Here is a 12,950-nt window from a genome sequence, read left to right as displayed (position 1 = left end):
CAAAGAAATTCATGAAAGAGAAGAAGCAGAGAAAAAGAGACCAGTGAGGTCATGCAGCAAACCATATGCAAGTGTCCCCCAACCCATAATGCACCCGAAAAAAGCAGCCCGAGTCCCTCCCAACTGCTGGGTGACAATCAGAATAGAAGATTCGTCATTTCGTCGACTTCGTAAGTCTGGGAAGAGTCGTGCTAGGTGAAGCGACCTCGTTTGCCTCCCCAAACATGTCCCCGGATAAGTCAAAGAAGTCAGGGACATTAAATTTCCTCTTGGACCCAATATTGGCAGGAGACTCTCGGGGAAACGGGCGGGGAATTGGTCGCGAAAGGTTGTTGTGGCGGTTTTGATGGCGAGGGTTGCGAGGCATCATGGAGACGCTGACTGGTGCACCGTCTTGCGAAGAAGGAGGGGTAGGGTTGTCAGATGATTGCATGTCCATTTCGAGGTCTTGGCATTGAGGGAATGTTGGACCGGCCGTGAATGTGAAAACGGTCGGTGGTGATGCGGGCGAAGTCTCTTGAGGTTGAGGTAGAGGCGTGGGGGTGGTGGTGTCTGTCCGGGGCATGGGAGGGGCAGAGGGGGCGGAGGCGGGGGCAAAGGTAGGTTGCTGACGGGCAGCGGGCTCGGAAGACGGAGCTTCTTTACGACCAGCCGCCGGTGTCGCACTTCGGTCAAGCTTGCCGGTGTCGGTGTCGGCCCGCTCATCGTCGTCGCTACCCTGGGCGGTTCCATCACACTTCTCAGTTGCCCACTGACGGACCCTCCACCCTTCTCCGTCACCGAGACCAAGGTTCTCGCGATCAAGGAAGTGGAGCAAGTCTTCTACAGCCTCTTGATAGCCAGCCTGCCGGGCCTGAGCTTGCTCGTAGACAGCATTCTTGTACAGATTGGTGACAGATAGCGCAGCCGCCTTGAAAGACTGAAGGAGTTGCTCGGGCGGCTGTGAGCGAGGTGTCGAGCTCGGCAGCGAAGTGTTCAAGGATCTCATGGAATCCATAGTGTTAGGAGGGATCGGGAGAACCCTGAGGAGGTCTTCGTATAACCGGAGGGAGGTGTTGTTACGGCGTGGTCAGATGTTACTTCAGCGCACTGTCAACGGCGATGTTGTCCCACGTGATACCCAAACAAAAGAAAAGAATAAGACAGGAAATAGTCCTTGCAATTTCCCGAAGACAAGTGAAAGATGCTGTGAATGAAAGAAAAGGCTCCCTAGCTCTGTAACGGTAGGTTGTCACTAGGGCGGAGGGGAACTAGAGGCGTAGTAGCCGATACTGCAGATGATCGGCTGCACTTTTTGCACTGGCCGGGTAACGTGACCCCCACTTTGACGGATCAACCTTTACTCCGCTTTCCGAAGGGCACCGGCTGAGTCAGCTTGGTATGGCCAATCAGCGCGTGTCATTGGCCGCGCCTGCACTGTTCTTCTCGCGCCTGGAGGCGTTTCTTTCTATCCATGTGCTTGATTGTTCCGCTTTCACACAGCTCCCCTTCTCGTTACACCTTACACTTCCTCACACTACTCTATATTTGATTGATTCTTTGTCCATACTCTTTCCAGAGATCACCAAACTGTCTACTTGACTCAAGCTTTCATCATCGGGCGGAGACGTGCTTGTACCGACGTGACTCCTGCGCTTTGCGCGCTGAACCAAAATCATGGCACCGGCCAAAGCTGAATCGCCGGCTCAGACCGATACGCCAATGACGGATGCAAATGACGATGCAATTCCCTCCATTCCTGTTGACGCGCCGATGGTACGTGGACCTGTTCCCTCCCGATTTGTGCCGCAATGTCGCATCCTCCCTCGACTGCGGTTCACTCTCCCCACACCCATAATCGACATTGCTGAACATGTTATCTCTATATAGGCAGATACCCCGGACTACACGGTAATGACCTCCTCGAGCCGCATACAACCATTGCATAGTTTCAAGACTGACGCTCAGTAGGATTCTGACACCAACCCAAATACTACGGCTAGCAGCGTCGCGGGCGACGCTACAGCTGATAGTCACAGACGCCGTACTGAAGTTACGCAATTGCGAAAGAGCCTTCTAAGCAAGAAGCATGACCGCCTGGACCAGTCGAAGGTATGTATTACGGTCCTTACGCTATCCATCTAATTAAAACTGATTTTCGGTTGCGCACGCAGGAAAGCGATTCCATCCGCCGATTCCGCTATCTTCTCGGCCTTACAGATTTATTCCGTCATTTCATTGAGACCAATCAAAATCCGCGTGTCAAGGAGATTATCGCTGAGATCGATCGACAAAATTCGGAAAGCGAAGCAAAGGCCCGCAGGGGATCCTCGCGTACTGGTGGTGCAGGGGGTGACCGGCGCCGTAGAACCGAGCAAGAGGAGGATGCGGAGCTGTTGAGAGATGAGCGACAGGGGGGCGAGACAACCACCGTTTTCCGTGAATCGCCTGCTTTTGTGCACGGCGAACTCCGTGATTATCAGATTGCAGGCCTGAATTGGCTTGTCTCGCTCCACGAAAATGGCATCTCTGGTATTCTGGCCGATGAGATGGGTTTGGGCAAGACTTTGCAAACAATCTCATTCCTGGGATATTTGCGCTTTGTCCGTGATATACCTGGCCCTCATCTGGTCGCCGTGCCCAAATCCACCCTCGATAACTGGAAGCGTGAGTTCGCGAAGTGGATTCCTGATATCAACGTTCTGGTTCTTCAGGGTGATAAGGAGGAGCGACAACGCTTGATCAATGAGGAGCTACTCGAAAACAACTTCGATGTGTGCATTACCAGTTATGAGATGATTCTTCGCGAGAAGTCTCACCTAAAGAAGTTCGCCTGGGAGTACATCATCATTGACGAGGCTCACCGTATCAAGAACGAGGAGTCTTCACTCTCGCAGATCATCCGTCTGTTCAACTCCCGCAATCGCTTGCTCATCACTGGAACCCCATTGCAAAACAACTTACATGAGTTGTGGGCTTTGCTTAACTTTTTGCTCCCCGATGTGTTTGGAGATTCGGAGGCCTTTGATCAATGGTTTTCCAGCCAGGACTCTGATCAGGACACTGTCGTGCAACAGCTTCATCGTGTACTGCGTCCATTCTTATTGCGACGAGTGAAGAGTGATGTTGAGAAGAGTCTGCTACCGAAGCAGGAGCTCAATCTCTACGTGCCCATGTCTGAGATGCAACGAAAATGGTATCAAAAGATTCTGGAGAAGGATATCGATGCCGTCAACGGCGCGGCTGGCAAGAAGGAATCCAAGACCCGACTGTTGAACATCGTGATGCAACTGCGCAAATGCTGCAATCACCCTTACCTTTTCGAGGGCGCCGAGCCCGGGCCTCCCTATACGACCGATGAGCATCTCATTTACAATGCCGGGAAGATGGCTATTCTGGACAAGCTTTTGAAGCGCATGAAGGAGGATGGCAGTCGTGTCCTTATCTTCTCCCAGATGAGTCGTGTTCTGGATATTCTAGAGGATTACTGTGTCTTCCGAGAATATGAGTATTGCCGAATTGATGGAACTACGGCCCATGAGGATCGTATCGCTGCAATCGACGATTACAACAAGCCTGGGTCCGACAAGTTCGTCTTCCTTCTCACCACGCGTGCTGGTGGCCTGGGTATCAACTTGACTACGGCCGATATTGTGGTGCTCTTCGACAGTGACTGGAACCCCCAGGCCGATCTTCAGGCCATGGACCGTGCTCACCGAATCGGCCAAACCAAGCAGGTCAAGGTCTTCAGATTTGTCACCGAAAATGCTATCGAAGAGAAGGTTCTTGAGCGCGCCGCTCAGAAGTTGCGTTTGGACCAGCTGGTCATTCAGCAAGGCCGTGCTCAGCAAACTAACAAGGCTGCATCTAAAGATGACCTCCTTGGCATGATTCAGCATGGCGCTGCCGATGTCTTTGGGCCCGCCGACAGCTCTGTCAAGGGCGACGACATCTCCCAAGATGACTTTGAAGCTATCCTCCGCAAGGGCGAGGAGCGAACGCAGCAACTGAACAAGAAGTATGAGAAGCTTGGCATCGACGATCTACAGAAGTTCAGCTCTGAGAGTGCCTACGAGTGGAACGGTCAGGATTTCACCGAGCGCAAGAAGGACATTGGCATCAGCTGGATCAACCCTGCCAAGCGTGAGCGCAAAGAGCAGTTTTACTCGATCGACAAGTACTATCGTCAGGCCCTGGCTACTGGCGGCCGGACCGCTGATACCAAGCCCAAGGTTCCTCGTGCACCGAAGCAGATTACTGTTCATGACTGGCAATTCTACCCTCCCGGTTTGCAGGAGTTGCAGGAGAGGGAGACCGCCAGTTTCCACAGAGATATTGGCTACAGGGCGCCGCTTCCCGAGGGTCCGGAGGAAGAGTTAAGTGAGCGTGAGGCTGAACGGGATCTTGAGCAGCAAGAGATCGACAATGCCCAGCCTCTGAATGAGGAAGAGCAGGCTGAGAAGGCCCGCATGTCCGAGGAGGGCTTCTCTAACTGGAACCGCCGTGATTTCCAACAGTTTATCAACGGATCGGCCAAGTTTGGAAGAACTGACTATGTTGGCATTGCCACCGAAGTGGACAGCAAGGAGCCTGAAGAAATTGAGGAATATGCCAAGGTCTTCTGGCGTCGGTACACTGAGATTCAAGACTACACCAAGTACTTGAAGGTCATCGAGCAGGGCGAGGACAAACTGCGAAAGATGAACCACCAACGGAAGATGCTGCGCAAGAAGCTGGAGATGTACCGCGTGCCTTTGCAGCAGCTAAAGATCAACTACACCGTGTCTACGACCAACAAAAAGGTTTACACCGAGGAGGAGGATCGGTTTTTGCTCGTGATGTTGGACAAGTACGGGGTTGAGGGCGAAGGTCTTTACGACAAGATTCGCGACGAAGTCCGGGATTCACCACTCTTCCGCTTCGACTGGTTCTTCCTCAGCCGCACGCCGGTGGAAATCGGTCGGCGCTGCACCACGCTGCTGAACACTGTTGCTAAGGAGTTTGAAGGCGAGAGCAAAACCAATGGCGAGGGCAAAGGGCGTGGTCGAGACCGCGACGAGGATGAAGAGAATGATGACGCGGCACCTGTGAAGAAAAAGGCTAAGAATGGCGCCACTGTAGGTTTGGACGCGCTCGCAATCATAGACCCCTCTCACTAACTGTTTCAGGCTAAACCGACTAAGAACAACACCAAAGCTGGTAGCAAAGCCGGCTCCAATGCTACTTCGCGCGCGGCCAGCGTCTCCACCGGACCTAAGGGCAAAGGTCGCAAGAAATGATCCGGAGTTCAATGTGTGTTCTGTTTCTATGTTCCCAAGTGCGTTGCTGGGTGTTGGACAGGGGCGTTGAGGATTTCCGGTACCAACCTAGTGTATTGGTAGAGAAAGATTAGAAAGTAATTTCCCGTTTCAAAGTGCTTATCTGGAACCCCTGCATGTGGCGCGCTCGCCTGATAGACCTGCAGAGCCTGGTGTGGTAATCGTGCAGATTGACCAGAATTCCATGATTTTTGCGACCGATCGTCGTCCAGCTGCCTCAAATCCCACGCTAAACTAGCTTGTCACCTGCAATGACGAAAAGGCGGCATTTTGACGTGCAAGTGACCAATATCCTGCTTCAGCTTCATAAAATGCGATGGAGTCCTTGATTCTGGTGGACCTCAATCATTCCATTCCTACTCTAGTGGCAATTTTCCCAAGCGTTATATAGTTCGGCAGTTGCAAACCATGTCCTGCTTCCAACTCCTCAAGTCCAAATTCACTCGCAAAGCTTCTACCAAAGTAACAACCATGGCTCCTTCTACCAAAGTCAAGATTACGGCCAACCCGCTCTACAAGAAGTCGGGTACCAAGTCGTACCTGTACGCTATGCGCAAGTATCAGTTCTCCCCTACCAAGCCTGGCCCATACTTCTTCGGCACCACGATGCACCAGACTGGCCGTCAGTACACCGATAAGCCGGTCGGTGGTCGGGTGCATTCTCGTTGGGTGCTGCAGAAGACACTCGCCGATACTGACGAGGTTGGCGAAGTCGGGGCCCAGGATGTGCAGAACGACGCTATGTACCTGGCGACAGTGGGTATTGGATCGCCGGCTCAGAACTTGAATCTTGATTTCGACACTGGTTCGGCGGATCTCTGGGTGAGTATCTTGTCTGAATCTTTGATGAATTGCATGGCTAACGGTTGATAAAAAGGTCTGGTCGACCAAGCTGCCTGCGTCGACTTTGTCGGCGAACGCAAACCACATGGTCTTTGACCCTACCAAGTCAAGCACCTACAAGCTCAAGGAGGGCTCAACCTGGAAGATCTCCTACGGAGACGGTTCATCTGCCTCTGGTATTGTGGGTAATGATAATGTCGACGTCGGCGGTCTTGTCATCAAAGGCCAGGCCATCGAGCTCGCAGACACAATGTCAGCACAGTTCGCTAGTGGAGCTGGCGACGGTCTGCTGGGTCTTGCATTCAGCAACATCAACACTGTCCAGCCCAAGGCCGTGGCGACACCTGTTGAGAACATGATCACGCAGGATGATATCCCTAAGTCTGCGTCTCTTTTCACAGCCAAGCTTGGCTCGTGGCGCGATGCTGATGAGCCCGACAAGGGCGAGTCTTTCTATACATTCGGTTTCATTGACCAGGCCACCGTTACGGCTGCGGGTGCAGAGATCGCCTATACCCCTATTGATAACAGCCAGGGCTTCTGGATGTTTAACTCTACCTCCGCGACTGTGAATGGTAAATCAATCTCTCGCTCGGGGAACAAGGCCATCGCCGATACCGGTACTACTTTGGCTCTCATCGATGATGATACTTGCCAGGCTATTTACGATGCAATTCCCGGTGCTAAGTATGATAACAACAGCCAGGGCTGGATCTACCCCAGTAACACTACTCTTGATAACCTTCCCGTTGTCTCCTTTGCTGTCGGTGATACGCAATATGTTGTTCAGAAAGAGGATCTTGGCTTTGCCGAGGCCAGTCCTGGATACATCTACGGTGGTATCCAGAGCCGTGGCGATATGACCATGGATATTCTGGGTGACACTTTCCTGAAGGGAATCTATGCTGTGAGTAGCCATCGACTTCAAGCAGGCATGCCGAAGACGAAAGTACTAATCAGCATTCTAAAAAGGTATTCGATGTCGGCAATCTTCGCTTCGGTGCGGTTCAGCGCAAGGAACTCAACCAGAACATATCAGCTCCCCCTTCTTAGAGCAGTCTGACGTTTTCATAAGATCTTCAGATTCCTCTCTATATTCCCGCGTTATCATCTGGATCGAGTGATTCAATATATACCATATAAGTCTCATGATTCTTACGACGGATCTCGATAGCTAGACACACTTATTTCATATCAATAACTACCTTCCCCTGTTTGGTATAACTAGCCTCAATGGTGTCCTATAACTTAACTACTTGAGCCCCAGAGTCCTTCTGCTGCACGTCAAATGACAGTGTCTTGTCAATATCGCCTTTGTCAATATCGCCTCTGGGTGCAGTGATCCAAACATCAACGCCCCTTCATAATTAACTGCTCCACAACTCCACAACTACTGACATCAGCGCAAGGTCGCCCACAGTGTTAATGGCAACATCCACACCCCTTCCATCGGTCAATACTGTGATTTCCTTGTCAAGTACAGCAACATGACTGCTTGAAGATAAGGACAGTATCGGAATTTTGATCATCACTTCAAGCTGCTGTCAAAACCTGCTTGCATCCCGTTGCGCCGGCCATCTGCACAACCGCAGATCCAACCGCCTCGGTAGCCCCAAGCAAAAGAACCAAATCATTTTCCTTGCCTCGAGCCCGTGGCAAACAGATCTGCGCAGTGGTGAATGGTACTCCAAAAGTAGCAGCCTGATGAAGCGACAAAGAAGCAGGCACCTCAACCAGGGCAATCTGATAATTAATATAGTACTGGCCATGAGCACCTTCAATCCGGAAGCTAAGAACTGAACCTTTGTTTCTATAGACAGTCTCTCCAATCTATGAACTGGAACGATGGGACTCATCTGCGATGTCAATCACTGTCCCTAAATAACGCGTCCGGAGCTTGTGCTGCTGTAATCACTGGTCTTCTCCTTGGTCGCAGCCCGGCAAGTCTCATCGTGGTAATTGCGATGTTAGCTTTCGCGGCGGGTCAGGCACCTTTGGCTTCAATGCCCATCGTACAAATATACCGAGCTGATATTTTATGCTCATGCTGATCACACCTTGGGGAATGTGAGTGGTCTTTCTCTTCGGCGGAACAAAATTTCAAGGTCTAATGAACGACAAGGACATGTCATTCCCATTGGATATTCTCATATTGAGTAATATGCCATAGAAAGACCAAGGTGTTACAGGATCCCTTGCAAACATTGGCGGTGAAAGGCTCAATTTCATCGGGTCTTGGACCTGTGCTCTTGAATTTGCAGAGACTGTGGAGCGATACGTGAATGATGATGACAAGGATCTTCTCAAGGGGCATCGGGGAGCCCTATGGATGGCCATCAGTCCTGCAGGACTGGGTACCCTTATCGTGATGTGTTTCCTGGTGGGAACTTGAGTGTCATCCACCAAAAGCTCAGCACAGGCTAAGTTTGACAAAAGCAAACACTCCTACGTACGGCCGTTTGTACAGAAATATATGAATGTTTATATTCATAATGGAAGTTGAAATTCCATAGCCCACAGAGAATCCAGATCAAGTGGCAGCGGTGCCGCAAGTGATGGACTCAGCGCTGCAATATCACTTTGAAGGTGGTCATTTGTTCCGCCAAAGGCTGGGTCAGGTGAGGCATCTCGAGCTATGCGCTCGAGGGCTTCGACACCTCTCTTCTTCTTATCCAACGAAGCCCGGACGAGCTGACGCGCCGTCGAAAGAGCTTCTTTGGCCAGGTGTGTGTCCAGGTGATCTACGATCATTTCCAATGTGTCCATGGTTTCCACAAGGAGTTCGCAGCTTGTGGGGGTGTCCATCACCAGAAGAGTGCACGCGAATTGAAATGCAGTTCCGATGACATTCCACCAAGGCTGATTTTGGCTAGCTAACCTCCGTGCGGCTGGTAGGGCTGCCGTACCTGCAGCAATCACACGGTCATTATGTCCCTGTTGAAATTTCGACTCCATGACACGAAGCCGACGGTATATACCTAAGACAAGGTCCGCACGTAGTAGAACAAGGAAGTCATGGTCCACAGTGAGATCGGTTATCGTGTCTAAAGAGGAGAAGAGCTCTTCCATCATTGACAAAGGATCCCCGGGCGGCATTATGGGAACAGCAGCCACCAGACTGCACAATTGACAAGTCAGATCCTTTTCTCCATCTTTGGGCTGCAGATGATCGAGAATATGGTTGTTCAAGCTGATGATAGATCTTCCATATTCGAAAGAAATCAGGATATGGAGACACGTTGCGACTTGTGCCGTCCGGTTGACCATGTTGAACATCTCTGTACTCGGTGTCGCATTACCAGTCGTCTGCATCACGTATTCAGATGCACGATGCAAGCCAGCTGCCTCAATCAAGTGCATGACCGTGCAACTTGACAGCCAGGTTACATGTGGCCTCGCAGTACAGCGCATGTAAATGGTTCGCAAAGTCCATGCTGCAATCTGTTCCAATGAAGGGAAGCGACTTATCACGCTATCTTCTAGGATCTCTTTCTGATGCAAGATGAACCACATTTCTTTGCCCTGGTCTAAGGTTCCACTGAATAATGAAGCCGTTGCGACGACTCCACTGATCATAGCCTCGAAGGCCATATCTTGGGGCTGTCCATGCCAATGCCTCTCACACAGCATGTAGACTTGATCCATATCCAAGAAGCCAAACACAGGATGGACTGTAGCTGTATAAACTTCGAGAAGACTTCTCATCGTATTCCATGGAATCTTCTGAGCAGCCTTAAAAGTCACCGCACAAGGCGGCTCCTTGCGAATACCTGTGTGGTATGCAAACGAGTGCAGACGTGGAATTTTAGTCGCCTGAACCTCCAAACCGACGTAAAGTGGGAAAGCGATGGATGAGTACCTTCCAACGTATCGAGCTTTTGACGGATCAAGGATTCCAGGGAGTACGGAGGATTCCATGTGTTGCTTGGGAGGCTCTTGAGGGTCAGTAGAGCGGGTCGTTTTCCTAGGCTTGGGTGACCCATCTGAAGGCACAGGTCGTTTGAGATTTGTTGATTGGACTCCATTACCAAATTCACAGTCGTATCCATACCCTTTGCAGATATTGCATGGTAAATTTCCATCGCATTTTCTCTTGCGGCGCCGGCAAGGGAGACATGCTTGTTTTGACCGCTGTCGCACTGGCCCAGAGAGCGATGACGCGTCTTGACTGTATCCCTGCTGATTATGAGGAGACATTGAGTAAACTTCGATTTCAGCGTTGCTGAAAATCACCAGGCCATAGTATGAGTAATGAATTTGAGGCAAATGTGCCAAAAAAAAAAAGCAAGAGAAGTAGCAGCCAACAAGCGCACGACGACTCGGCGGATAACGGGTAGGCGCCAAGAACCGCCAGCTGCATTAACTCCCGCATTAAATTGATGTTATGTAGCTGCTTAGTCATGCTAATGAATGATTTCGCTGAGTTGCTTGCATTTTGCTTGCGCAACGCCTCGTCGTCTGCGATCACATGGAAGACTCTTATAATTATAGACAGATGGAAGGCACGCCTGAGCCTAAAATGAGCTAAGCTTTTGATCACACTGCATGTTAAGTGGAATTATTTGATATCGTGATTAGAGAGGTGAGAGCAGATTGTCGAGATGAGCTAGACATAGCGATTGGTGAGATCGCTAGAATCTATCGAAGCAAAACCCTGGAGGCAATGGAGGGGCGAAAGTCATATCTTACAAGGTTATAAACAATGTGCGTTAAGTACAGGGCGGCGTTGGACTATCTCCAGTTCTTTGCTCAATACTATAAGGCCGTATTGCCCACATGATTCCAATGGCTAAGCTTAGCCGCTGCACACACCCAAGGATGAATTTAATACTTGACTACTTGTGAAAAATGAGTGGTTATTTCAAAAAATTACAGAAACTAGCTAGTAATATATTAGAATAGTGGGTTCTCTTCAAGACGAGACATATCCTAAGGGAGAAACGACTTATGCTTCTCAATAATGTTGCAGCGTGCCATCCAAAAAGGACAAGGTTCAGGGTTCAATATTTATTGGTGACTAGATATCAAGTATTGATCTAAATATCTCCCCATTTAAGGATCGGCTTGATAATCTTGCCGGCTTTCAAGTCCTCCAACGCTTGATCCAGCGAGTCTACACTGTAGACCTCAGCTAGCTTGTCAACTGGAAACTTGCCCTGCTTGTACCATTCGAGCAGCTGAGGCAGAAGCTATGAGAGATCATGTTAGTCGCGAAACCTGATTAACCGCCCAAAGAAAGGCTGAGACTCACTTTAGCTGGATCCGAGCATCCCTCAATCGCTCCAATTATCCGCTTGCAGCTAAGCATGATTTCCAGTGGATTAATGGTAAGTGTACCGGTGGCCGGAGCAACGCCCACAAAGACTAGAGTTCCCTCATGACCTAGAGCTGCAATAGATGCCTGAAGCAAAGGGACAACGCCAGTAGTATCAAGGATGTTATCGACACCTTCAGGGAACAGCTCTTTCAAACCCTCTGCAAGATTGGTAACACGCTTCGTGTTGAGCGTGTGTGTAGCTCCAAGAGAAGTAGCCAGCTCGAGTTTTGAGTCGACAATATCAACAGCGACTACAGTCTCAACGCCTAAGGCTCGGGCAGCCATCATAGCCGCCAGTCCGACAGCGCCCATTCCAAGAACCACGAAGCGGGAATTGGGTTTTGGCTTCAGAACGTTCAAGACGGTGCCAGCACCTGTGAGATACCCACACCCTAACGGAGAAAGTGCAGCAAAGTCCGAGTCGCTAAAGTTATAGTTGCTCTTGACAACAGAAGCTTCGTTCACGATGGCCAATTTGCTCATCGAAGACTGACCGAAGAATTGTCCTCGAACAGGCTTGCCTGCTGTTGTCGAAATAGGCGATTCGGTAGCAGAAATGCCACGCACACCCGCGAAGTTGATATTGGTGAAATCACTGCAGAATCCTTTGCGCCCATCTCTGCAGGGGTTGCAACTATCGCAAGTGGTAAAGCTCAGGAAGACCTGGTCTCCGTCTTTCAGGGTTTTATCTTTGACCGCCCTGCCAACCCGGCGCACAATACCTGCACCTTCATGTCCTAAGACTGCTGGATAATCTCCAACGGGCATGGCACCTTGTTGCACCACAATATCCTGATTCATCCAGGTCAGCATCATATATCGTAATGCCCGAGTACTGCTGGGGTTATCTCGAGATGCACCATACCGTGTGACACAGACCAGTGTATTTCATTTCAACGAGAACCTCGTTATCCCGCACTTCGTCTAGAATAACATCCTGAAGGACGAAAGGGGCGTTAGGCGCTTCGACCACAAAGGCCTTTGTTGGGATCTGTGTCTCGGGAATCATGATGGGACTTCAAATCGATACTACTGTAATGCGCGATCAATACGAGAAGCGTAGGAGGCGTAGGACAAGTAAGGAATGAGTAACTTGAAGGAATCTGGAGAAGGATCTGGGGAAATGGGAACGCAGTGGACCCTCTTATGATGGTTCGCTCGGGCTTGGTTCTCAGAGAACAATTTTGGGACGAATTTGCGGGTCATTTCCCCACAGCACCCGACCTTTTGGATGCCTCCCCCACATAAATTCCACTTCGGCGTCAAGAATCGGCACATCGATGCGCCAGACGCTTACGGAGCTGCCGCTGAGTCATTCCGTCTAGGTCTGTCGTCTACATTAAAGGTCAGTGCAGAGAGCAAGCTTTGTCTCCAATCCAGTCGTCGTTGATGAATGCGAAAGTTCTATGTCGAAGTAGACTCCGGATGTCCCTAAGGTCCGAAAAGGCAAAAAGTCGAGATATTCAGTTCTAGTGCACAGCCACCTTGTCATC

At 50.4% G+C, this 12,950-nt stretch overlaps 6 protein-coding genes across 6 annotated transcripts; 2 read left to right on the top strand and 4 right to left on the bottom strand.

The window, feature by feature from the left end:
• Window positions 1-154: 154 nt before the first annotated feature.
• On the bottom strand, window positions 155-997 carry N7477_009981 (uncharacterized protein; the record flags this gene model as incomplete). Its single annotated transcript, XM_056971642.1, has 1 exon — window positions 155-997. The coding sequence occupies one exon, from the start codon at window positions 995-997 to the stop codon at window positions 155-157; it is 843 nt and encodes a 280-aa protein (XP_056818621.1).
• A 659-nt stretch (window positions 998-1,656) lies between these two features.
• N7477_009980 (uncharacterized protein) lies at window positions 1,657-5,258 on the top strand (the record flags this gene model as incomplete). Its single annotated transcript, XM_056971641.1, has 5 exons — window positions 1,657-1,755; window positions 1,870-1,890; window positions 1,951-2,091; window positions 2,154-5,096; window positions 5,148-5,258. 5 exons carry the CDS (start codon window positions 1,657-1,659, stop codon window positions 5,256-5,258), a joined length of 3,315 nt encoding a protein of 1,104 aa, XP_056818620.1.
• Window positions 5,259-5,768: 510 nt separating this feature from the next.
• Window positions 5,769-7,193, top strand: N7477_009979 (pepsin-like aspartic protease; the record flags this gene model as incomplete). The annotated part of the gene is made up of 3 exons (XM_056971640.1): window positions 5,769-6,119; window positions 6,175-7,047; window positions 7,113-7,193. 3 exons carry the CDS (start codon window positions 5,769-5,771, stop codon window positions 7,191-7,193), a joined length of 1,305 nt encoding a protein of 434 aa, XP_056818619.1.
• Window positions 7,194-7,673: 480 nt separating this feature from the next.
• N7477_009978 (uncharacterized protein) lies at window positions 7,674-8,151 on the bottom strand (the record flags this gene model as incomplete). The annotated part of the gene is made up of 2 exons (XM_056971639.1): window positions 7,674-7,936; window positions 8,133-8,151. The coding sequence occupies 2 exons, from the start codon at window positions 8,149-8,151 to the stop codon at window positions 7,674-7,676; spliced, it is 282 nt and encodes a 93-aa protein (XP_056818618.1).
• A 476-nt stretch (window positions 8,152-8,627) lies between these two features.
• N7477_009977 (putative C6 transcription factor) lies at window positions 8,628-10,337 on the bottom strand (the record flags this gene model as incomplete). Its single annotated transcript, XM_056971638.1, has 1 exon — window positions 8,628-10,337. One exon carries the CDS (start codon window positions 10,335-10,337, stop codon window positions 8,628-8,630), a length of 1,710 nt encoding a protein of 569 aa, XP_056818617.1.
• An 839-nt stretch (window positions 10,338-11,176) lies between these two features.
• N7477_009976 (NAD(P)-dependent alcohol dehydrogenase) lies at window positions 11,177-12,466 on the bottom strand (the record flags this gene model as incomplete). Its single annotated transcript, XM_056971637.1, has 3 exons — window positions 11,177-11,329; window positions 11,392-12,249; window positions 12,323-12,466. 3 exons carry the CDS (start codon window positions 12,464-12,466, stop codon window positions 11,177-11,179), a joined length of 1,155 nt encoding a protein of 384 aa, XP_056818616.1.
• Between the last annotated feature and the right edge of the window lie 484 nt (window positions 12,467-12,950).

This window comes from Penicillium maclennaniae (genome assembly GCF_028827695.1).
Source record: "Penicillium maclennaniae strain IBT 15551 chromosome Unknown utg000008l:1.0-3552695.0:1.0-3555053.0, whole genome shotgun sequence".
Taxonomy (NCBI): domain Eukaryota; kingdom Fungi; phylum Ascomycota; class Eurotiomycetes; order Eurotiales; family Aspergillaceae; genus Penicillium; species Penicillium maclennaniae.
This window is presented reverse-complemented; position numbering and strand designations above follow the sequence as displayed.